The sequence below is a fragment of the Garra rufa genome, chromosome 19 (genome assembly GCF_049309525.1).
Source record: "Garra rufa chromosome 19, GarRuf1.0, whole genome shotgun sequence".
NCBI classification, from domain to species: Eukaryota; Metazoa; Chordata; class Actinopteri; order Cypriniformes; family Cyprinidae; genus Garra; species Garra rufa.
In genome coordinates this window covers 11,575,613-11,602,780 of record NC_133379.1, presented here as the reverse complement: position 1 = coordinate 11,602,780, position 27,168 = coordinate 11,575,613, and the positions used below count along the sequence as shown (strand labels likewise).

The 27,168-nt window shown below is 35.7% G+C and overlaps 1 protein-coding gene across 1 annotated transcript; it reads right to left on the bottom strand.

Moving 5' to 3' along the window:
- Positions 1–515: 515 nt before the first annotated feature.
- On the bottom strand, positions 516–27,168 carry tmem185 (transmembrane protein 185). Its single transcript, XM_073824420.1, has 7 exons — positions 27,047–27,168; positions 26,477–26,653; positions 7,940–8,147; positions 7,649–7,732; positions 7,379–7,555; positions 5,012–5,135; positions 516–3,572 (listed from the first exon to the last, which is right to left on the bottom strand). The coding sequence occupies exons 1-7, from the start codon at positions 27,082–27,084 to the stop codon at positions 3,328–3,330; spliced, it is 1,053 nt and encodes a 350-aa protein (XP_073680521.1). The 5' UTR covers positions 27,085–27,168; the 3' UTR covers positions 516–3,327.

The following is a 27,168-nucleotide window of genomic DNA, read 5'->3' as shown; positions in this document are numbered from 1 at the left end:
TATTTTAGCTGCATTTAAATAAAGTTGAACTTACTACATTTTTAAGGTAAGTGGTTGCAATCAATTTATTTTAGCTGCATTTAAATAAAAATTTTTGAATTTACTACATTTTTTAAGGTAAGTGGTTGCAATCAATTTATTTTAGCTGCATTTAAATAAAGTTGAATTTACTACATTTTTTAAGGTAAGTGGTTGCAATCAATTTATTTTAGCTGCATTTAAATAAAAATTTTTGAATTTACTACATTTTTTAAGGTAAGTGGTTGCAATCAATTTATTTTAGCTGCATTTAAATTAAAAAAGTTGAATTTGTAAATAAACTAAATTTGTTTATTTAAATGTAGCTAAAACAAATTGATTACACTTACCTTAAAAAAAAATTAGTATATTCAATGAATCATTTTTTTCAGTGTAGCAAGCACCCATCATTCAAAAAGAAAACCGTAATATATGTGATAAATATAAGATATTGGAAAGTTCCAAAAAGCAAAGAATTTGAAACCGTTTTTGCATGATAACATTTTAATGTGAGGCACTGTCGAGAGCTATACGGTATGTCTTGCCTTTACAAAGGAATGGACACACTGGACGTCGAGAGTGGTAACTGTGTACAGTGGGGAATAAAACCGTAATATTGGTCCACATCCAAAAGAAAAAAGAAAAATATTTCTATGGCTATTTACTCAGACCAGCTGAGGAAGTCAATGAAGTATCTGTCTGCTAGCCACTGAACAAGAGAACAATATTTCATATCGTCTTGCATGACAGTATGCAACATAAAAACACATGTTTTCAGATCTGGGTGTAGGAAAGGCAACATACTGCAACTGGTCAACACTTAAATAGCAACTAAAACAGGGATTAAAAAAAAAAAAAACGCTGAAAACTGTTACTGTAACTCAAAAACTGAAATTACAGGGAATATACAGGTAGTGGTTATAGTTTCAATATAGGTTACCTTCTAACTGTACGGAGTGTAAAATGAATAGGTTGCACTTCTGCGATCACGCTTCTGCATTGACAACAGCAATCTCCTGATTTTCATTGACTAGCCACATATGATAGCAGCCCATCAGATGAAGAAATTAATAAATCCACTTCAGATGCATATTTATAAAGCTTGATACCAATGCTTTTCTTCAACTAAAAAGGCTGCACAGTGGAAATGAGGAATCATTAGAGAAAAAACCTCACAGATTCAGATTGAATGATAAAGTAGTAGTTGACTCCCAGAACAAAAATGTAAAGATAATGTACTCACCCCATTGTCATCCAAAAGGTTCATGTCTTTCTTTCTTCAGTTGTAAAGAAATTATATATTTTTGAGGAAAACATTTCAGGATTTCTCTCCATATAGTGGACTTCTATGGTGCCCCTGAGTTTGAACTTCCAAAATGCATTTTAATGCATTTTAAATGCAGCCCAGCTGAGAAAGAATATACAAAAAAATAACACCTTAAATTCTAGTCTTGTCTAGCTCTGCATGAACTCTTTGTATTCCGGTTCAAGACAGTTATGGTATGTCAACAAACTCCCATCTCATTTTCTCCTCCAACTTCAAAATCATCCTACATTGCCATTGTACCTTTTTTGTAAAAGGTGTTTGATCTTCTTTGCACGTTCACTTTGTAAACACTTGGTTGGTACTTCTACAACGATGTAGAATGATTTTGAAGTTGGAAGAGAAAATGAGATGGGAGTTTTTTAATATACCCTAACTGTCATTACCGGATTTCACAGAGCATTTAAGGTTAAAAAGTAAATCAATTGTATTTTTTCTTTTAGAAAATAACCGATCATTTCTCTAGATAAGAGTCTTCTTCATTGACTGGGAGCCCTTTAAAGCTGCATTTAAACTGCATTTTGGAAGTTCAAACTCAGAAGTCCACTATACTGAGAGAAATCCTGAAGAAAATATGTTTTTTGAGGAAAACATTTCTTTTCATATAGTGGACTTCTATGGTGCCCCCGAGTTTGAACTTCCAAAATGCAGCTTAAAAGCAGCTTTAATGGGCTTTAAAACAATCCTAGCCGAGGAAGAAGAGTCTTATCTAGTAACACGATCAGTTATTAAAAAAAAAAATACAATTTATATACATTTTAACCTCAAATGCTCGTCTTGTCTCTCTCATTAGTAGTCTGTACATCTTTGGTTCAAAACAGTTAGGGTAGGTTGAAAGACACATCTCATTTTCTCCCTCAACTTCAGAAATCATTTCAAAATTACCCTAAATCGCTGCAGAAGTACTGACCCAGTGTTTGCAAAATAACCATGCGAAGAAGATAAAACACCCTTAACAAAAAAGGTCAAACTGTGATGTACGACAATTTGTTGAGGGAGAAAATGAGATGGGAGTTTTTCGACAAACCCTAACTGTCTAGAACCTGAATACACAGAGTTCAGGCAGAGCTAGACAAGACGAGCGTTTGAGGTTAAAGAGTATATAAATTGTATTTTTTTTTTTAGAAAATAACCGATCATTTTGCTAGATAAGAATCTTCTTTCCTTGGCTGTGATGGTTTAGAGCCCTTTGAAGCTGCATTTTGGAAGATCAAACTCGGGGGCACCATAGAAGTCCAAAAAACAGTTCAAGCAGAGCAAGAAGAGCATTTAATGTTAAAAAATATATAAATTGTTTTTTTTTTTTTAAACTACCGATCATTTCAATAAATAATACCCTTATTCCTCACCTGTTATTGTTTAGAGCCCTTTAAAGCTGCATTTAAACTGCATTTTGGAAGTTCAAACTCAGGGCACCATAGTAATCCACTGTATGGAGAGAAATCCTGAAATGTCTTCATTAAAAAACAACTTCTTTACGACTGAAGAAAGAAAGACATTAATGACAAGGGGGTGAGTACATCATCTGTAAATTTTGGTTCTGAAAGTGAACTTATCCTTTAACAAAGCTGGATAGCTAAAAGCGACAGATGAGTAACTGAATGCCTACACCATTAATGGATTTAAAATATAGGGGAAAAAAAAACACACATACACGGTAAAATACAAAACACTGCTTATTTACAGATTAGACAGTCTCTCTGCGAGTCCTTTGACTGAGTTGTCCGGAAAGTTCAAACAATCCACTCCAGAAGGCAACAGGTCCCATCTATTGGATTTTACAGACACGAGGCTATGGCATACAAAATGGTTGGGAGCCGGTATTTGAGCTTAGCTCAAACACAAAGGTCTTTCCTGAAGAGTCTCAGAAGAAGCATCCGTGTATTAGCATTGTATTTTTCTTTTATAATGGTACCTCCTGAAGTGGAGCACAGTGCATAGTGCTATAGTTCATGAATAGCCAAACGAGGACAGAGTTTTGAATGTTAGTCTGGCATGTCGATGCACAGTTTGGGCGGTGGCACAAAGTATTTGCCAGGACTCTGGGTGATTACCACACCTGTCTTCTTACGAAACATGGGAGGGATTTTAGGCACCTCGTGGATGGGCAGTTCCTCGGACACCTCGGAGTCCTCGTGGTGCAGGTCATACGATATGTTGCCATATTCCCTCAGAAAGGGGAAGAGTTCAAGAAGAAACTGGCAGAAGTCTTTGCGAATGCCAAACCACCCTGATAACAGAGGGAAATCAGAGAAGAGCAGCTCAAGTTAACACTGAAACAAACTTAAGAAAACAAACACAGTACAGAATCATTGTCTTGTTTGTGAGAAAATGCAAGTGAGAGGATAATACAAATTGTGTGGGATGAGTTACATGGCAAAATTTAACATTTAAGGTTTGGGGTTTGTTTAAATCACTCACTACAAGAAAAAAAAATAGTTTTAGCAATGCCTGCTTAAGCAAACAAAAATAGAAAGTTAAATGTTATGTTCCATTCTAGACTATACTGGAAGGTTTATAAAAAATGAGTATACACAGGAGTTTAAAGTTTGGGAGCAGTAGGATTTTTAATGACCTGAAGTCTCTTATGCTCCTCAAGGCTGTATTTATGTGATCAAAAACACAGAAAAAGACAGTAATATTGTGAAATATTATTACAACGTAAAATAACAGGGTTCTATTTTAATATACTTTAAAATATAATTTATTTCTGTGATGCAAAGCTGAATTTTCAGCATCATTACTCCAGTCTTCAGTGTCACATGATCCTTTAGAAATCATAATAATATGCTGATTTATTATCAATGTTGGAAATAACTGAGCTGCTTAATATTTTTTGGAAACTGTGATGCTTTTTTAGGATTCTTTAATGAGTAAAACGTTTAAAAGCACAGCATGTATTTTAAATATACATCTTTTCTAAAAGTCTTCATTGCAAAATATGCTTTTCTTACTTTTTTTTTGTCTTGTTTCCAGCCAAAATATCAAAAAACATTTTTTTTTTTTTTTTTTTAGAACAAGCAAAATAGTCTGCCAATGGGGTAAGCAAAAAAATCTTATTTCAAACAGAAAACAAGATTATATTTCTTACCCCACTGGCAGATTATTTAGCTTGTTTAGCTTATTTTGACTTTGTTTTTTTCTGAAAACAAGACAATATTCCTTCTTGATTTAAGAATTTTAAGATATTTTGGCTGGAAACAAGACAAAAAAAAAATCTAAATAAAGAAAAGCATTTTTGCAGTGTTTGATCACTTTCTATTGATTTAATAAATCCTTGCTGAATGAAAGGATTAATTTCTTTCAAAAAAAAGCCCAAACTGTTGTTAGAAAAGATTTCTATTTTAAATAAACTTCTCATTCATAAAAGAATCCTAAAAAGTATCACAGGCTCCAAAAAAATAATCTGCATATTAGAATGATTTCTGAAAGAACCATGTGACACTGAAGACTGGAGTAAAAGATGCTGAAAATTCAGCTTTGCATCACCAAAATAAATTCTGTTCTAGAGTATATTAAAAGAGAACACCATTATTTTAAATTGTAATATTATTTTACAATATTACAGTTTTTTCTGTATTTTTGATCAAATAAATGCAGCCTTGATGAGCATAAGAAACTTTTTAAAAATCTTACTGGTCCCAAACTCTTAAGTAACATGTCACGTACAGTGATTGCCTCCTTTTTGGCCAAATGTCGTCACCATCAGAGTCACCAGAGAAACCCAAAGAGGAACAAACACCGGAACATAGTTGGAGTTATAATGACCATCCAGTTTGTGAACGAGAAGAATCTGAAAACAACACAAACACTGATGAAAGTCAACCCTGTATCTATAAACACTGAGATCACTAAACAGCTGCATAAATCAAGAATAGTTCACCCAAAACATTCAAAAATTTAGATTCATCTTCAGGACTTCAGATTCAGACTGAGGAAATCATATTATAATTAACTATATATTAATCAGTTATATAAAAACACTACTACTGAGTAAATTATTGGCTGAACTAGTCCTTTAATATCTGGTAAACTGATATCAGTGCATATGATTATATTCAACTAAAATATTTTGCTGTGAGTTCACTCATAAAATAATTAAGCATCAAACAGGTGGTTAAATTGGCTGCCTTGGTTCCAGAAGTATTTTTCCCATTCATTTTATTATTAATTTTTTACTTTTTATTTCTCAGAATAAAGATTTCTAAAACACAACACAAATGCTGAGTTTGCTGTCAAAACTCCAGATGACAACTGAAATTACTGCCAGCAAAAATGAAACAGGATCCAAATGAGTTTTTAGCTGATAAATTACAGGATCGCATAATAAAGATGGATGTTCAGACATGCTACAGTTTGAGTGCTAGACTTATAACCTGAAGTATACATCATAGTTCAAACCAGACATAATCATTTTTGATCTCAGTACCTGCTCTAAACCTTCAGAGATCGTAGAGAGCATTGGTGTCAAGGCACACATTCTAATGAGACGCTACCAGATGAATATCATGAGAAATGACAATCTAGATAGTCTGAGTCTTGTCAACGGCCCACAAGTTATTTTTGTACTTCACAGGAAAGCTAAACTGGTGACTTTAGCTCAGACGGAGCATTCTCAATCTCTGTTTTGGGCGTGTTGTCACTGTCTGTAGCCATATTCAAATAATGGAAATACATTCAGTGAAGTGGAGCTACTGCTGCTGCTGCACACGAGACGGAGATAAAAATGTAATTTTAAAGACTGACAGGTCATTTAATTTGCACATGGACAGAAAACGGTGCAAATTTTGAATTTAAAATCTAAAACGAATTTTAAACTACATTTGAAAACAAATTTGAAATCTAATTTTGCATAGAGACTATTTGTAATTTTTTCTGTTTTGCGATATATGAGTTGATCAAAAGTTACTAGCAGCTGTCATGTAATAAAGATTTTTTGTAATAGTTTTGAACAGATGTTTGATCAGTTTCATTTAGGATGATTATTCAGTGAACTAGTAAGCTCCATATGGCTGTATAAACCTAAATCTTTCAGTTTAACATTGACCGAAGTTTTGTGATCTAGAATTGGCTTCGTAGGATTTTTTTTTTTTTTTGAAAGAATACGTTCATTAAGGATGCATTAAATGGATCAAAAGTGACAGTAAAGCCATTTATAATGTTACAAAGGATTTGTAGTTTAAATAAATGCTGTTCTAAAAATCAAAAAACCCTTATCAATGCATCACAAAAATATTAAGTAGCACAACTGTTTTCAACATTAATAATAATATTTTTATTTTTGAGCAGTAAATCAGCATCTTAGAATGATTCCTGAAAGATCATGTGACACTGAAGACAGGAGTACTGATGCTAAAAAATCAGTTTTGATCACAGAAATAAAAAAAATCTTAAAATGTATACAAATAGAAAACAGTTATTTTAAATTCTAATATTTTTTCACAATATTTCAGTTTTTACTGTATTTTTAATTAAATAAATGCAGCCCCTGTGAGCAAAAAAAAGATTGGAGTCTGTATAATTTTTTAGGGGAAAGAAATTATAGAAATAATTTTATTTGTATTTAGAAAGGATGCTGTCCTTTCTAAAAAAAATAATAAGGATTTGTAGTTTGAATACATGCTCTACTAAATTTTCTCTCAAAAAATCCTTATCAATGCATCATGTGACACTGAAGACTGGAGTAATGGTGCTGAAAATTCAGCTTTGAACACAGAAATAAAATAAAATCTTAAAAATTATTCAAATAGAAAACAGTTATTTTAAATACTAATATTTTTTCACAATATTACTGTTTTTACTGTATTTTTAATTAAATAAATGCAGCCTTGGTGAGCAGAAAACCTTTAAAAAAAAAAATGACACCAAACTTTTGAAATATATATAAATATATATAGTATACCTAATAGGATTTATTGTTGTCATTTTATTAGATCAGTTTCTAGACCTGTTTTGAAAAATCAATATCTGATGATCTCTACTTAAAACACTGCATGAACACACTCAAGTAAAAACTGAACAGTGCTGATATCAAACCTCAAAGGTAAGCAAGGGCACCACTATGGTCATCCAGCTGATCGCCATTGTTATGTGTGTGCGCCGCTGCTCTGCAATGACATCCATGGAGCGCAGGAAGAGCACAGACCAGACAATGTAATAGAGCACCACCAGACACAAGAAGGACATGAGAATCCACAGCGGCACGCACACCACCTGGAAAAGACACACTGCTTATACTCTCATAACAAGACACAGAGCCCAGATTACCAAGCGGATGGCCTAACAGAAGCAAATGAGTGTCCTTACCAACCACGGCCAGCTGATGATCTTATCCAGTCTCAAAGCGATGAAGATGAACTGAAGAATATTTACAGAGCACAGGATCTCCAGCTGATGAAACAACACAAAGTAAGAGAATACAATCAGGTATGATTCATTTCTGTCAACACTGTGAGTCAGATAATCTGTGGGTCATATTTCAATATAAAAACAAAGAAATAAGCAAACATTGTTTATAAAGCAAATGAAGCCTGTTTTAGGACCAAATATGGTTGTGGTAGGTTGATAGAGACAAATCTTCCTCACTGAGTGTGATACCTCAAGTGAACGGTCGTGTCTGAATCCCCACACACACGCCGCCACTGAGACGGGCGAGACGAAGAAGAGCGGCATGAACACCAAAAGCCAGAAGTGTGTTCCCCGTTGCACACGGTCACACACTAGGACCTCGAAGGTGAGCAGGAGGAGGTGGATTCCCACAGCGATCAGCATGGCCTTAAACTCCACGCAGGTCTCTCCCTCAGCCCTGGAAAAAAAAAAAATAAAAAAAAAATAACACTTGCTTAAAGGGACAGTTTACCCAAAACTAATTTACAGGACTCTCATGTTGTTTCAAACCTGTATGAGTTTCTGACTTCTGCAGAAGGCCCAATCTGAGCAAAATATACAATAGCTTGTAATGTTAACCAATGAGATATTTACTTACATAAAGTGATGTAAATATCAGCCATCACTGTGTGTCTCTAATAATGTCTTAGTAAGATGATATTTAAATGTTTACATGAAAACATGTAATGCAGTGCAATACAATGATAATAAATGTTCCTCAAAAGCCTGATGATCAGATTTGGGACTCGAACATGAACATGATGTTTATAGAAAATGTGACCCTGGACATTATATGTGACCCTGGACCACAAAACCAGTCTTAAGTCGCTGGGGTATATTTGTAGCAATAGCCAAAAATACATTGCATGGGTCAAAATTTTTTATTTTTGTTTTATGCCAAAAATCATTAGGAAATTAAGTAAAGATCATGTTCCATGAAGATTTTTTGTAAAATTCCTACTGTAAATATATCAAAATGTAATTTTTGATTTGTAAAATGCATTGTTAAGAACCTAATTTGGACAACTTTAAAGGTGATTTTCTCAGTATTTTGATTTTTTTGCACCCTCAGATTCCTGATTTCAAATAGATGTATCTCGGTCAAATATTGTTCTATCCTAACAAACTATGCATCAATAGAAAGCTTATTTATTTAGCTTTCATATGATGTATAAATCTCAGTTTTGTAAAATTTTACCTTATGACTGGTTTTGTGGTCCAGGGTCACATATATATTTTATATTTGCAGCAATAGCCAACAATACATTGCATGGGTCAAAATTATTGATTTTTCTTTAATGCCAAAATCATAAGGATATTAAAGGAGAAGTTGACTTTCAGAACAAACATTTAAAGCTAATGTACTCACCCCCTTGTCATCCAAGATGTTCATGTCTTTCTTTTTTCAGTCGTAAGGAAATTATGTTTTTTGAGGAAACCATTTTAGGATTTCTCTCCATATAATGGACTTTTATGGTGCGCCAGAGTTTCAACTTCCAAAATGCAGCTTCAATAGGCACCAAGAAGTCCATTATATGGAGAGAAATCCTGAAATGTTTCCCTCAAAAAACATAATTTCTTCACGACTGAAGAAAGAAAGACACGGACATCTTGGATGACGAGAGGGTGAGTACATTATCTGTACATTTTTGTTCTGAAAGTGAACTACTCCTTTAAGTAAAGATCCTGTTCTATCAAGATATTTAGTAAATTTCCTACCATAAATATATAAAACTTAATTTTTGATTAGTAATATGCATTGCTAAGAACTTCATTTGGACAGATTTAAAGGCAATTTTCTTAATATTTCGATTTTTTTGCACCCTCAGATTCAAGGTTTTTAAACAGTTTTATCTCAGCCAAATATTGTCTTATACAACAAACCATACATCAATGGAAAGCTTATGTATTCAGCATTCAAAATTGACCCTTATGACTGGTTTTGTGGTCCAGGGTCACAAATGATGTCTGGATAGTCAAGTAAACCTAAGCTGCTTCAGTCTAGCAAGTGCTCATCTTGAAATATCAATAACAGTATCTAAGCTATTAAAGAAATTCAGAAAAGATTTTACAGCAAAATGCATTTATGCCACAGTTTTAGAATGACACTAAAGGCCTGGTAACACTTTATTATCAACGATTGATAGTAAGTAAAGCAGTTGTTGTAGCAGTTATGAGTACTTAATAAGAGGTCTACAATATTGTCATACACAATAAAGCATTATTATGTGCTTTATAAGCACTAATAAACAGACAATATTCTAGTAAAATGCAGCTAAGAACAGTGTTCCCACTCTTTCATGAACACCAGATTCAATGACTTTTAAGAACTTTTTTTTAAGCGCCATTTATTTTATATCAAGCACCTATCAAATTCACACCCCCAGCATATGCAGTGTCATAAAAGTGCTTACTGTACAGAACATTTCCATAAAAATTGTTTTGAATGTGTAGGTTTCGTAAATTTAGACCGTTTTAAACAGTCGTGCTCAAAGGAATTTACATTGAATCCAATACTGGTAATATTCAAATGCAATTTTTAAAACACTGAAAAAATATGCATTGAACTGTTTTTTGCCGTAGATCTTGTACAAGATTTAAATTGATACACATGCATTTTGAAGTCCCATTCTGAATCAATGATTCCGATTGGAGTTGCTTCAAAGCAGTGAATCACTTTGCAACGCAGTGGTTTACTGATTCTGAGTTTCTCGCTTTCTCTATATAAATTATTTTTTATTTGAAATGAACTTATTACAATTAATAGGCCTAACTTACTTAAAAACTTTTGTTATTAAACTCTGATGTTTCATGTCATGACTCTCATTATCTGGTACTCGCCTAAAATAATGGCTATAAAAATATGGCCCCCCCAATATTACAATGACTGTGGGAGTGGAGCACACACATTGCGGGAACACCAGGAGGTAATGGTCAGAAATTCAGCGGGAGCGGGCTTAAGAAAACTGTCCCACACAGGGCTCAAGGCTGCGCAAGTGTTTTTTCTCACTACCCCATCTCCACCCCCACAATCATTAGGGCCCGAGCACCGATGGTGTGAGGACCCTATTGAATCTGCTCCGTTTATTATTATTAGGGCCCGAGCCCAAAAGGGCGAAGGCCCTATTGTTCTTCTAAGGATTCTTATTTGTTTTTTTTTTTATTTTTATTTTTTTTCAACCGTTGGGGCACTTTTGGGGGCCTTAACATACTCAAAAACTCTTGAAAATTTGCACACACGTCGGAATCTGCCGTCGTCCGGACGCCACAGAGGCTGGGACCCGGGCGTGGTTCAGGGCCTCTACAGCGCCCCCTGGAACACAGTTTGAAAACTTGATGTACTGCGCACACATACTTGCACGTACTCATATGAAACTCGGTACACATATAGAACTCATCGAGCTGAACAACTTTTGTACTCTATGTCATGGGCTCCACGCAACAGGAAGTGAGATATTTAGGGCTGTTTAAAAAGCGCATGCTCTGGAATTTAACGTACTCCTCCCAGGAATTCCATGGGATTATCACCAAACTCGGTCAGCATGATCTCAAGACATTGGGGACGCTAAATTGCGAGGAGATTTTTGATATCTCGAACGGTTTGGCCGTGGCAAGGCGACAAAGTTATGGCGAGAAATGAGAAACAGGAAGTGTCTAATAACTGTTGCACACATTGCCTGATTCTGATGAAACTTCACCAGTTTGTTCGTTGTATGATGCCGATTCCATAAATGTGACTATTATGAGTCAAAGTTATAGCGCCACCAACTGGCAGCAGGAAACGTGTCATTTTCAAAATGCTTTGAAATCAGCCTCTTAATTTTACTCGATTTTCTTTAAACTTCATCAAAATCATGTCAAAACACGGCCGATAAGAATATGTAAAGGGGTCGATGATAAATCAAATGCTGTTGCCATGGCAACGTGTCAAACTTTAAAATTACATTCCTGTCTTTTCGAGGCAGATAACATGCTTAGAATTTCATAAAACTCAACACACACATCAATATTAATGATAGTTAGACACTGGCAAAAGGTCATAAATGGGCGTGGAGCAGGCACTCTATAGCGCCATCTTTTGACAAAAGTTGGGGGGTTAGTTTTTCCTACAGTCACCAAACTCTGTACATATATTGTTCTCATCAATCTGGACAACTTTCTAAATCAAACTCATTAGCTAAGACCAACAGGAAGCCGGCTATTTTGATTTGAAGGTGGATTTTTTGAAAAATCAGGTAGTAAACAAATTCACACTACTCCTAAGAACAACCAGCTGTTCACACCAAACTTTTTTAACATGAAGAGACGATTCTGAAGATGTTAAATTGCGAGCGGATTTGGGATATCTCGAACGGTGTTGACGTGGTGATTTTTTAAAGATGTAGTAAAAAACATAACCCTAATTTTTTATATCTTTAAAGTGCAGCATCCAAACTCTTTAAAACTTTTTTCACACAGAGATCTAATCATTCTGAGCAAGTGCTGGAAATATTAATTTTATACAAGCTTCAATGAATTAAAGAAAATTAAAAAAATAACTCAGAAACCTGCTGTCACTCTGGTGAATGTCTCTACAGTATGTGTGTGCGTTCAGTCAGGCACAGAGAAGCTCATTATTGCAGGGGGGAGGGGTGAGAGGCAGAGAGGGTGACAGAGTAGAGAGCCATCCTACAGACCATCTTTGAACAAAAAATGCACATATGTATTGTAATTACATAAATATGTCTGATCTTTGAGAGTCTGATATTTTGAGAAAATATAAAGGGTCACTACGTCTTTCATTGTTCGTATTTTGCAGTTGTTGTTTTTTATTTATTTTTTACTTAACTGTACCATGAACTTGTCCTATTCAGTCACATAGCAAAAGATTAAAAAAAATACAACTTTTTAGCATGATCAATTTATCTTCATTGATAGACAATATTTACATAGTGTTATTTATTGAATATAAAATAATAATAATAAAAAATTAAGACAAACTTTGACAACAAAACAAACGTTACTGTTATCTCTTCAAAACATCTGAAAACCATAATTTTAAGAACAGTTATAAATATATATATCACCCCGTTAAAATACTCAACTTGATTTTTAAAGATATTTTGAAAGAATGAAGCGTTTATAGAGCACTTTATTGTGTATTGTTGTACACCCACATGAACTGTGTTCATGTTCATGTTAATTCACTGTACATAAACTTTATATGAATACTTTTTTTAGCTTAATATTAATTAACATTAATAAATGCTATTTATTTATTGGTCATGTTAACTGATATAGTTAATTTTAACAAATGAAACTGGATGGCAACATTTTATATTTTGTGTGTATGTGTCTGTGTGTTGATTTTAAAGTGTAACCCTTTCAATTCTGTAAACTTAAAATCCAAACTAGCAGAGGGTTACTGTGAATGCATGTGCCAACTGGGCACCGTCTTCCTTATTGATTCTTAGTTATGACAACAATTGATTTTATACAAAAATATATTATACAAAAATTTTACAGATAGGTAACAATGACATTTAAGCAGAAGTGGTGGATATAAAGGAAGCAATAATAACATTGTGCTATCATCATGAATTACATGTTCTTATTTGTAGCATACTGGTTCACAGTTGGCATCTATCTGAAGTCCTTGCATTGATTGCATTTAATTAAATCAACATTATATTTGGTCAGTCTGATCTTGAGGCCTTAGAGATGTTAAATTGTGAAGATCTTGAGTTTTCATTAAAGGGCATGTCCGTGGTGGCCTGACAAAGTTTGATGTTTCTGCATAGACATAGAAGTGGTTATAACTTAGCCTGAAAATGTCTGATCTGCCACAAAATTCACAGATTTGGTAAGAGTCCTGGCCTGAAGACACCTAAAGACCAATATTCAGATATTATCATAGCGCCACCTGTTGGCAGCAGGATATCTCATATATTTCACTAACTCAAACATACCAAGGTCAATCTGCACCAAACTTCATATGTTTGATAATAGTGCTGGCCTGAACACATCTACATGCCAATAATCAGTTATAGGCATAGCGCCACCAGCTGGCAGCGGCAAGTTTGGCACATTTAAATGACTTATGACATATTTTTTCTATATTTACTGTATTAAAAGCATACTGCCCACCGTTTGCCGTTTTCCTGAAGCCACCGGTCGGCGGTGAGCCCGGGTGCGAGGGCCCGTTCATCGCTGCTTGCAGCTTTAATTAGGGCCCGAGCCCAGAATGGGCGAAGGCCCTCTTGTTTTCCTAAGGATTCTTATTTTTTATTTTTTTATTTTTTGTTAACCTTCCGGGCACTTAAGGGGGTCTTAACATGCTCAAAAACTCTTGAAAATTTGCACACATGTCGGAATCTGCGGCCATCAGGACGTCACAGAGGCTGGTACCGGGGCGTGGCAAGGGGACTCTACAGCGCCCCCTGGAATTTTTAGGGCCATATAGCACACATACTTGAACGTACACATATGAAACTCGGTACACATATAGAACTCATTGAGCTGAACAACTTTTGTACTCTATGTCATTTTCTTAACGCAACAGGAAGTGAGATATTTAGGGCTGTTTAAAAAGCGCATGCTCTGGAATTTAACGTACTCCTCCCAGGATTTCCATACGATTGTCACCAAACTCGGTCAGCATGATCTCAAGACATTGGGGACGCTAAATTGCGAGGGGATTTTTGATATCTCGAACGGTTTGGCCGTGGCAAGGCGACAAAGTTATGGCGAGAAATGAGAAACAGGAAGTGTCTAATAACTGTTGCACACATTGCCTGATTCTGATGAAACTTCACCAGATTGTTCGTTGTATGATGCCGATTCCATAAATGTGACTATTATGAGTCAAAGTTATAGCGCCACCAACTGGTAGCAGGAAGCGTGTCATTTTCAAAATGCGTTGAAATCAGCCTCTTAATTTTACTTGATTTTCTTCAAACTTCATCAAAATAATGTCAAAACACGGCCGATAAGAATATGTAAAGGGTACGATGATAAATCAAATGCTGTTGCCATGGCAACGTGTTAAACTTTAAAATTAGATTCCTGTCTTTTCGAAGCAGATAACATGTTTAGAATTTCATGAAACTCAACACACACATCAATATTAATGATAGTTAGACACTGGCAAAAGGTCATAAATGGGCGTGGAGCAGGCACTCTATAGCGCCATCTTTTGACAAAAGTTGGGGGGTTAGTTTTTCCTACAGTCACCAAACTCTGTACATATATTGTTCTCATCAATCTGGACAACTTTCTAAATCAAACTCATTAGCTAAGACCAACAGGAAGCCGGCTATTTTGATTTGAATGTGGATTTTTGGAAAAATCAGGCTGTAAACAAATTCACACTCCTTCTAAGAATAACAAGGTATTCACACCAAACTTTTTTAACATGAAGAGAAGATTCTGAAGATGTTAAATTGCGAGCGGATTTGGGATATCTTGAACGGTGTTGACGTGGTGATTTTTTTAAAAACATAACCCTAATTTTTTATATCTTTAAAGTGCAGCATCCAAACTCTTTAAAACTTTTTTCACACAGAGATCTAATCATTATGAGCAAGTGCTGGTAATATCATAGTTATTCAAGCTTCTATGAATTAAAGAAAATTAAAAAAAGAAATCAGTAAACTGTTGTCACTGGGCTGACAGTCTGTGTTGACACTAAGAGTGACTGAAGGGGGAGGGGTGAAAGGGAGAGAGACCAGTGGAACATGCTGTTTTGCTTAAGACCATCTTTGAGGAAGATGCAATTTGCACATTGCACATTGCTGTAGTTTAATCTGCATAAATAAGTCTGAACTTTGAGAGTCTGATCTTTGAGAAAATATAAAGGGTCACGAACTCTTTCATTCTTTGTATATTGCAGTTGTTGTTTTTTATTTATTTTTTACTGAACTGTACCATGAACTTGTCCTATTCAGTCACATAGCAAAAGATTAAGAAAAATACAGCTTTTTAGCATGAGCGATTTATCTTCATTGATAGACATTTATTTTTATAATTAAAATTTTTGATTCAATAAAAAAAAAAACACTAACAATTTCAAGACAAACTTTGACAACAAAACAAACTTTGCTGTTATCTGTTCAAAACATCTGAAAATTGTACCATTTTAAGATGAGTTATATTTATATATCGCCCCATTACAATACCCAACTTGATTTTTAAAGATATTTTGAAAGAATGAAGCGTTTATTGAGCACTTTATTGTTTATTGTTGTATACCCACATGAACTGTGTTCATGTTCATGTTAATTCACAGTACATACACTATGTTAAAAGATACTAATTTACCTTTAAACAATATATGAGTACTTTTTTAGGTTAATATTAATTAACATTAATAAATGCTATTTATTATTGTTCATGTTAACAATGTTAACAAATGAAACTGGATGGTAAAGTTGTATATTTAGTGTGTATTTGTCTGTGTGTTGATTTAAAAATGTAACCCTTTCATTTCTGTAAACTTTAAATCCAAACTGGCAGAGGGTTACTGTGAATGCATGTGCCAACTGGGCACCGTTTTCCTAATTGATTCTTAGTTATGTAGCGCTTAAGAGTGATGTCTTATAACAGGAGTCACCTGCAAAGCAATGTCCACACACAAATGGAACAGATAGGTAACGATGACATTTAAACAGAAGTGGTGGACGTAAAGCAAGCAATAATAACATTTTGTTATCATCATGAATTACATGTTCTTATCATCATCCTCAGAATATAGGGAAAATGTTCCCTATATTGTGAACGGCTTTGGGATATCTTGAACGGTGTTGATGTGGTGATTTATGAAAGTAATAATAAACTAGAAGCTAAAGTTCGATGACAAACTTTAAATGTTGGCTTGGAGAGCCAAACCGGGCAGCATTGAGGCAAAAGGGCCAGCCCAGAACACTTAGAGCTCTCTAATTGAATTGTTGATAGTAAAAATGGCAGTACGACAAGAAATGCTTAGTTTATTTTAGGCTAAAACAGCTTGCCATAGAGGATCGTGTGTGTATTTTAGGTTAAAACAGCTTGCCATACTGGAATATGCGATGAGCGCCTGCTTCAAAGCCGCGTCGCGTTGCTGTGCGGTTGAGCCGAAAAGCAGAAATATTCAAGCATTTAACCTTTTTATTATATGACTGTACTATTATTGTGTTGAATCGCTGGAGTGTTTGTTTTAAAATACCTTTAAAAGACGTGCAAATGATGTCTTTGTTAACAGACACATAAATGCAGCAGTGCATCTCATGTTAGTTACTTAAGCCTATGAAAAAAGTCATTTGCACCCAATGTAGGTCTTTAAAATATTCTTCTATATTTATTGTGTTGAATCGCTGGAGTGTTTTTTATTTAAATGCCTTTAAAAGACGTGCAGTCATGTATAATTCTCAGACGGACATCTCGGAGCTGTCTAACACACTGCTGAACGCAGCGCTCTCTGTATGAAAACAAAATGCCCACAAACAACTGCATTTAGCTGTTGATATTTTCTAATGGGTGGACTGAATTAAATCGCTGCAATATTGTAATTTTAAAGGCGTTCTAATTCGTGCAAATTATGTCGTTCGTCTCCATGTATACTCGTTGAAAGCAATCTGTACGCGGTGAAGGAAATGCTTAGGGTTTTCAATAAATTCGCTCAAACAGCTGAATTCAGGTCTTGATGTGTTCTAATGGGTATTTACAATTAAATGGCTGGAATATTGTAATTTTAAAGACGTTATTTATATGCATTTTCCACCGAGTTCAAAGTGAAAGTAAGTCACAGCTCGGTAACATGTTCGTTAGTGAAACCTATTAAATAGCTCATTTGCAGCTAATGTAGTTCTTTAAAATACTCTTGTATATTTATTGTGTTGGATCGCTGGAGTGTTTTTATTTAAATGCTTTTAAAAGACGTGCAGTCATGTATAATTCTCAGTCGGGTAAGTTAGCTCCGAGCCTTGAAAGCTCGTCTGTATAACACATTTGCTGAAGACAGTGCTTTAACTTTGAAATAAAACAGATCACAAAAGGCTGATTTGTTGATGTGTTCTAATGGGTATTTACAAATAAATCGTTGAAATATATTAATTTTAAAGGCGTTCTAATTCGTGCAAATTATGTTGTTTATGAGCACATACAGAGAGAGTTCATGCTGACGGCTCGTATACTCGCTGAAGGGTGCGAGCTTTTCTTTCACAAGAACTACTCACAAACCACTGAATTCAGCTGTTGATGTGTGTTCTAATGGGAATTTAGAGTTAAATCGCTGTAATATTTAAATTTTTAAAGCGGTATTTATTTGTATTTCCACCGATTTCAGAGTGAGTGTAAGTAAGAGGTTTGAGTCCCGCCTCTTCAGTCGAGAGGTATTGCGCCTCTAGATGGCGCATTTTTTCTCAGCCCATTGAAATCCTATAGAAATTTTTCATGTAAAAAAATTAATATTAAATCAACTGTAAGTCTGATCATTCCAAAAAGATATAGCAACACTTTCGTGACCAGGGCCCAGGGCTCTGCCGAGTTTGGGGCTTGTAGCCTAAAAGCTCTAGGAGGAGTAGCGTATAGAATTTTAGTCTCAGAAGAAGTTTAATAATAACTAGAAGCTAAAGTTCGATGACAAACTTTAAATGTTGGCTTGGAGAAGCAAACCGGGCAGCCTTCGGGCAAAAGGGCCAGCCCAGAACACTTAGAGCTCTCTGATTGAATTGTTGCTAGTAAAAATGCTATTACGATAAGTAATGCTTAGTATATTTTAGGCTAAACAGCTTGCCATAGAGGATTTATGTGTATTTTAGGTTAAAACGGCTTGCCATACAACAAGTGTGCAGCGCGTGCTTGAAAGCGTTGCTGTGCGGTTGAGCCTAAAAGCAGAAATAAGCAAGCATTTAAGCTGTGTAATATATTACTCTACTATTATTGTGTTTAATCGCTGGAGTGTTTGTATACCTTTAAAAGACGTGCAAATGATGTCTTTGATGCAGATGAAGACTGAGCAGTGCATTCAATGTTAGTTAGTTAAGCCAGTGAAAAAAGTCATTTGCACTCAATGTAGGTCTTTAAAATATTCTTCTATATTTATTGTGTGCAATCGCTGGAGTGTTTGTATTTAAATGCCTTTAAAAGACGTGCAGTCATGTATAATTGTCAGTTGGACATCTCGGAGCTCATAACACACTGCTGAACACAGCGCTCTCTGTATGAAAAAAAAATACTCACGAACAACTGCATTTAGCTGTTGATATTCTCTAATGGGTGGACTTAATTAAATCGCTGCAATATTGTAATTTTAAAGGCGGTCAAATTCGTGCAAATTATGTCGTTCGTCTCCATGTATCATAGTTGAAGGCAATCTGTACGCGGTGAAGGAAATGCTTAGGGTTTTCAATAAATTCGTTCAAACAGCTGAATTCAGGTCTTGATGTGTTCTAATGGGTATTTATAATTAAATGGCTGGAATATTGTAATTTTAAAGACGTTATTTATATGCATTTTACACCGAAGTCAAAGTGAAAGTATAGGTTACAGCTCGGTAACATGTTCGTTAGTGAAACCTATTGAACAGCTCATTTGCAGCTAATATAGTTCTTTAAAATATTCTTGTATATTTATTGTGTTGGATCGCTGGAGTGTTTTTATTTAAATGCTTTTAAAAGACGCGCAGTCATGTATAATTCTCAGTCGGGTAAATTAGCTCCGAGCCGTAAAGCTCATCTGTATAACACATTTGCTGAAGACAGTGCTTTAACTTTGAAATAAAACAGATCACAAAAGGTTGATTTGTTGATGTGTTCTAATGGGTATTTACAAATAAATCGCTGAAATATATAAATTTTAAAGGCACTCTAATTCGTGCAATTTATGTTGTTTATGAGCACATACAGAGAGAGTTCGTGCTGACGGCTTGTATACTCGCTGAAGGGTGCAAGCATTTCTTTTACAAGAACTGCTCACAAACCACTGAATTTAGCTGTTGATGTGTTCTAATGGGTATTTACAATTAAATCGCTGGAATATTTAATTTTAAAAGGCGGTATTTATTTGTATTTACACCGATTTCAGAGTGACTGTAAGCAAGAGGTTTGAGTCCCGCCTCTTCAGTCGAGAGGTATTGCGCCTCTAGATGGCGCATTTTTTCTCAGCCCATTGAAATCCTATAGAAATTTTTCATGTAAAAAAATTAATATTAAATCAACTGTAAGTCTGATCATTCCAAAAAGATATAGCAACACTTTGGTGACCAGGGCCCAGGGCTCCGCCGAGTTTGGGGCTTGTAGCCTTAAAGCTCTAGGAGGAGTAGCGTATAGAATTTTAGTCTCAGAAGAATTTTAATAATAATAATAATAAGTTTAAATAGCATAACAATATGTTGGCTTCTCCAAGCCAACATAACTAGAAGCTAAAGTTCGATGACAAACTTTAAATGTTGGCTTGGAGAGCCAAATTGGGCAGCCTTCGGGCAAAAGAGCCAGCCCAGAACACTTAGAGCTCTGTAATTGAATTGTTGCTAGTAAAAATGGCAGTACGACTAGAAATGCTTAGTATATTTTAGGCTAAAACAGCTTGCCATAGAGGATCGTGTGTGGATTTTAGGTTAAAACGGCTTGCCATACTAGAATATGTGATGAGCGCCTGCTTCAAAGCCGCGTCGCGTTGCCGTGCGGTTGAGCCGAAAAGCAGAAATAAGCAAGCATTTAACCTTTGTAATATATTACTATACTATTATTGTGTTAAATCGCTGCAGTTTTTGTATTTAAATACCTTTAAAAGACGTGCAAATGATGTCTTTGATGATGCAGACGAAGAACTGAGCAGTGCAAACAGCTCATTTGCACTCAATGCAGCTCTTTAGAATATTCTTCTATATTTATTGTGTGCAATCGCTGGAATGTTTTTATTTGATTACCTTTAAAAGACGTGCAAATGAATTCTTTGTTGACAGACTGATAATGCAGCCTTATGTTCCTTAAAAACCTTTGAAACAGGTAATTTGCATTCAATGCGGCTCTTTAAAATTTTCTTCTATATTTATTGTGTGCAATCGCTGGAGTGTTTTTATTTAAATGCCTTTAAAAGACGTGCAAATGATGTATTTGTTGACAGACTGATAATGCAGCCATACATCTCATGTTCGTTAGTAAAACGTTTGAAATAGCTCATTTACACCCAATGTAGCTCTTTAAAATATTCTTCTATATTTATAGTGTACAATCGCTGGAGTGTTTTTATTTAAATGCTTTTAAAAGACGTTCAGTCATGTATAATTCTCAGTCGGGTTAGCTCCGAGCCGTGAAGCTCGTCTGTGTAACACATTTGCTGAAGACAGTACTTCAACTTTGAAATAAAACAGATCACAAACTGATTTAGCTGTTGATGTGTTGTAATGGGTATTTAGAGTTAAATCGCTGTAATATTTTAATTTTAAAGGCGTTCTAATTCGTGCAAATTAGGTCGTTTGTGAGCAGATATACAGAGAGAGTACGTGCTGAAGCTGTACACGGTGAAGGAATGCTTAGAGTTTTGAATAAATTAGCTCAAATAGCTGAATTCAGGTCTTGATGTGTTCTAATGGGTATTTACAATTAAATCGCTGGAATATTTTAATTTTAAAGGCGTTATTTATTTGCATTTTCCATCGAAGTCAAAGTGGAAGTTGGTCAGAGCTCAGCGATCTCCTGTTGAGTAGAGAGGAATTACTCCTTTAGAGGGCGCTTTTTTTCTCAGCCCATTCAAATCTATGGGACATATTTCCATTCAGTGGAGAGTTCCATTCAGTGGAGAGGTATTGCTCCATTAGAGGGCGAAATTTTAGGAATTTTTAATGTAAAAAAATTAATAATAAATCAACTGTAAATCTGATCAGTCCAAATAGATATAGCAACACTTTCGAGACAAGGGCCCAGGTCTCTGCCAAGTTTGGGGCTTGTAGCCTTAAAGCTCTAGGAGGAGTAGCGTATAGAATTTTAGTCTCAGAAGAATTTTAATAATAATAATAATAATAATAATAAGTTTAAATAGCATAACAATATGTTGGCTTCTCCAAGCCAACATAATAAGTTTAAATAGCATAACAGTATGTTGGCTCTCCAAGCCAACATAAAAAGATGAAGAGTTATTTTCATATATCTTTAAATTGCATTATTCTTACTCATCAAAATTTTTACATATAAAGAACAAGAAATTCTTAGGAAATACGTGTAGTTTCAAAATGTTATCATGCTCAGAGGCCCCAAAAACATTAAAAGTGTCAAATAAATTCGTCAGATTAAAGCTCTAATACCAGGGATGAACACTAGAGGTCCTCATAAGATAAGGAATCGTTTGACCTCTAATGCTATTTAGCTCATTGTCAGTGTATAAGAATGAAAATAATCCATAGAATCAGTTGATATGTACTGTACTGTCAGTGTAATTTTACATAATTATTTTGTATAGGTGCTTAAAGAGCATTAAAATATTTTTTTTATCTTTTAAGGAAAAATTATGTGATTTAAATACATATATACACTCTCACTGATAGAACAAAGTATCTTATAAGTATGACACTATACTGCTCAGTTCACTTAATTAGAATGAGAAACAAATACAAAAAGGCCAAAAAGTCAACTAAGTTAATATGTATTTATTTTCAATATATTTGTTTTTAATTATTTCACAGATGCTTATAGACTATTAAAATAATATTTAAAAATGCTTGTAGACCATAAAACATGTTAACTATTTAAAATAGGGTCCAATACCTACAAAAAAGCCTCTTGGAGCAAAATTTGACACCCAACAGGAAGTCGGTTATTTTTAATTTTCTCAGCAAATTTTGTCATTTTTGCCATTTTCAGGCCTCGTACTTGAACGAACTCCTCCTAGAGATTTATCCGGATTAACGCCAAATTTGCTGAGTGTAATCTAAAGCACTTTGTGACGTTAAATTGCAAAGATCTAGAGTTTTCATTGGAGGGCGTGTCCGTAGCGGTCTCGCAAATTTCGATGTTTCGCCATACAATGTCCGATCTGTCCCAAACTTCACATGTGTGATAACACTCCTGACCTGAAGACATCTACATTCCCATATTCAGTTATAGTCATAGCGCCACCTGCTGGCAACAGGAAGTGTCATGCTGTACTCTACAACAAACTCCTCCAAGAGATTTATACAGATCAACACTAAAATCGGTCAGTCTAATAAAAAGGCTTTAGTGATGTTAAATTGCGAAGATCTTGAGTTTTCGTTGAAGGGCATGTCCGTGGTGGCCTGACAAAGTTTGATGTTTGGTCATGGACATAGAAGTTGTTATAACTCAGCCATAAAATGTCCAATCTGCCTCAAACTTCACATGTTTGATAAGAGTCCTGGCCTGAAGACATCTTAAGGCCAATATTCAGATATTATCATAGCGCCACCTATTGACAGCAGGATATATCATATCTTGCACTAACTTAAACATACCAAGGTCAATCTGCACCAGACTTCATATGTTTGATGAAAGTGCTGGCCTGAACACATCTACATGTCAATAATCAGTTACAGGCATAGCGCCACCAGCTGGCAGCAGGAGGTTTGGCACATTTAAGTGACTTTGATCTATTTTTCCTACATTTACTGTTTTAAAAGCATAATGCCCACCGTTTGCTGTTTTCCTAAAGCCACCGGTCGGCGGTGAGCCCGGGTGCGAGGGCCCGTTCATCGCTGCTTGCAGCTTTAATTATTATTATTATTCTTATCCGGAATGAATCGCATTTTTGAAGGCCTAAACATACCCGAAAACTCACAAAACTTTGCACACACATCAGACCTGGCGAAAATGGACGTCTGATATGGGTTGCAGAAGTGGGTGTGGCAAAATGGCTCAATAGCGCCACCTTTACACGTTCCGCGGTGTGCGCATTCAGCTGTGATTATCGTACATGCACAAAAATCGGTACACACATGTAACACACCAATACCTACAAAAAAGCCTCTTGAGATAAAATCCGAAACCCAACAGGAAGTCGGTTATTATTAATTTTCTCAGCAAAATTTGTGTCATTTTTGTCATTTTCAGGTGTCATACTTGAACGAACTCCTCCTAGAGAATTATTCCGATCAACACCAAATTTGGTGAGTCTAATCTAAAGCCCTTTGCGACGTTAAATTGTGAAGATCTAGAGTTTTCATCGGAGGGCGTGTCCGTGACGGCCTCGCAAATTTCGATGTATCGCCATGAAAAAGGAAGTTGCTATAACTTAGGCATAAAATGTCCGATCTGCCCCAAACTTCACATGTGTGATAACACTCCTGACCTGAAGACATCTACATGCCCATATTCAGTTATAGTCATAGCGCCACCTGCAGGCAAAAGGAAGTGTCATGCTGTACTCTACAACAAACTCCTCCTAAAGATTTATACAGATCAACACCAAAATCGGTCAGTCTAATATAAAGGCCTTAGTGATGTTAAGTTGTGAAGATCTTGAGTTTTCGGTAAAGGGCGTGTCCGTGGCGGTCTGACAAATTTCGAGGTCCCGCTATGGATATAAAACTTGTTATAACTCAGCCAAAAAATGTCAGATTTGCCTCAAACTTCACATATTCGATAAGAGTCCCGGCCTGAACGCATCTGAAGGCCAATATTCTATTATAATCACAGCGCCACCTGTTGGCAACAGGAAATTACTTGTATCAAACTCCTCCTAGAGATTTAATGATATCAACATTATATTTGGTCAGTCTGATCTAGAGGCCTTAGAGATGTTAAATTGCGAAGATCTTGAGTTTTCGTTAAAGGGCGTGTCTGTGGCGGCGTGACAAAGTTTGATGTTTCGCCATGGACATAGAAGTTGTTATAACTCAGCCATAAAATGTCTGATCTGCCTCAAACTTCACAGGTTTGGTAAGAGTCCTGGCCTGAAGACACCTAAAGGCCAATATTCAGATATTATCATAGCGCCACCTGTTGGCAGCAGGATATATCATATCTTTCACTAACTCAAACATACCAAGGTCAATCTGCACCAAACTTCATATGTTTGATGAAAGTGGTGGCCTGAACACATCTACATGCCAATAATCAGTTATAGGCATAGCGCCACCAGCTGGCAGCAGGAAATTTGGCACATTTAAGTGACTTTGACATATTTCTCCTATTTTTACTGTATAAAAAGCATACTACCCACCATTTTCTGTGTTCCTAAAGCCACCGGTCGGCGGTGAGCCCGTGTGCGAGGGCCCGTTCATCGCTGCTTGCAGCTTTAATTAGTACTGTTTTTTTTCTGTTTTTGAAAGCAGCACATATAGGACAATTTTTAAATGACACTATAAACTATTTATTTTAAATTTAATTCAAGCACTTCCAAGGACCTATGTTTGTTTTTAAGTACTTTCAAGGCCTTGAATCCATATGTCTGAAATTCAAGTACTTTCAAAAAGTGTGGGAACCCTGTAAGAAGCAATAGTTAATAGTGAACAGTGTTCCCTAATCTAAAGTCTGCTAAAAAGCCACTATCAAGCACACGGCAGTAAGTACAGTGGTGTGAAAAAGTGTTGCCCCCCTTCCTGTTTTTTTATTTCATTTTTTTGCATGTTTGTCACACTTTAATGATTCAGATCATCAAACAAATTTAAATATTAATCAAACAAAATTCAAAACCCACATGGCACTGTGTGAAAATCTCTTTTTCACACAGGGTCATGTGGGTTTGGATTTAGCTTTCCCTTCACAAAAAAAAAACTTCATTTAAAAACTGCATGTTGTGTTTACTTGTGTTATCTTTGATTATTATCCACATTTGTTTGATGATCTGAAATATTAAAGTGTGACAAACATGCAAAAAAATAAAAAAAATCAGGAAGGGGGCCAACACTTTTTCACACCACTGTATGTAGTAAATTGTGCATGACAGGTTTTTCAGCAAAGTTTTGATCATGTTGATCATTTAAAGGCCTTTGCAATTCATGCATCAGATATGATACAATAACAATAAAGTGACTTCATTGCAGACTCAATCCTACGCATTATTTTTTTTGCATGTTTGTCACGCTTTAATGATTCAGATCATCAAACTAATTTAAATATTAATCACTCAAAATTCAAAACCCACACAGCCCTGTGTGAAAATCTCTTTTTTACACAGGGTCATGTGGGTTTGGATTTAGTTGTCCCTTCACAAAAAAAACTTCATTTAAAAACTGCATGTTGTGTTATCTTTGATTATTATTCACATTTGTTTGATGATCTGAAATAAAAAAATGTGACAAACATGCAAAAAAATAAAAAAATCAGGAAGGGGGCCAACACTTTTTCACACCACTGTATGTAGTAAATTGTGCATGACAGGTTTTTCAGCAAAGTTTTGATCATGTTGATCATTTAAAGGCCTTTGCAATTCATGCATCAGATATGATACAATAACAATAAAGTGACTTCATTGCAGACTCAATCCTACGCATTATTTTTTTTGCATGTTTGTCACGCTTTAATGATTCAGATCATCAAACTAATTTAAATATTAATCACTCAAAATTCAAAACCCACACGGCCCTGTGTGAAAATCTCTTTTTTACACAGGGTCATGTGGGTTAGGATTTAGTTTTCCCTTCACAAAAAAAAAACTTCCATTAAAAACTGCATGTTGTGTTTACTTGTGTTATCAAAGTTTTGATCGTGTCATGTTGATCATTTAAAGGCCTCTGCAATTCATGCATCAGATATGATACAGTAACAATAATAAAGGGACTTCATTGCAGACTCAATCCTACGCATTAGTGATCATAAGCAGGCAAAAGTTGTGTCTGACCTGTACTGTGGGTTGTGTGCCCAAACCCCGGTGCCCACGGAAGCCCCAATGATGACCATGAGTTTCCAGAGCCAGATGGGCGCAAACACCGCCCAGTAGCTCCACTGGATGATGCCATCCAGCCTCAGTGACAGCAGCACAGAGAACAGCAGCAGACAGGCGTAGATCAGGAACTTACTGCGGGACGACGACAACAACAAACACACATGAGGTTAAAGCACAAGCTAGACACATCTGTCAAACTTAACGATACTTGTCTCCTGTCAAGATCACGATAAGGGGGCCTGAGAGTGAGACAACAGAAAAACAAAAGTATCCGAGAAGCTTTGAATGTCCGCGAACGAGAATCTTTAGGAAAAGTGGCGTGTCGTGTTTCCTGCACGGCTTTATAAGTCGGTTTCAGTATTAAAGCTGTTTGCTTCACTGCTAAATGTCCCGTGGAGGTGCTCAACTATGCTAAGACAAATCCAAAAGGCCTGCACATTAGCAGCTAAGCTAACAAAGTGAATGGTAGCGTAGTAAAAACAAAGCGCTGGGTTTTATCGTTCACGTAACGCACTCGGGTCTTACCTAGGGTTGAAATCTTGAAAAACGCCTCGGAGATTCATGGTTTCCTCTTCAGACCATAGTTAGATGAAGTGAAAAGAGAAGGCTGGCTAACTGACTGGCACTCACTTCAGAGCAGACAGTTG

Excerpts from the sequence above, each read along its gene's own strand:
- tmem185 (XM_073824420.1), bottom strand. The coding sequence starts at position 27,084 with ATGAATCTCCGAGGCGTTTTTCAAGATTTCAACCCTAG. Across the intron at positions 26,654-27,046 it reads TTTCAAGATTTCAACCCTAG|TAAGTTCCTGATCTACGCCT; the intron begins GTAAGACCCGAG and ends GTCGTCCCGCAG. Across the intron at positions 8,148-26,476 it reads GCACACAACCCACAGTACAG|GGCTGAGGGAGAGACCTGCG; the intron begins GTCAGACACAAC and ends TTTTTTTTCCAG.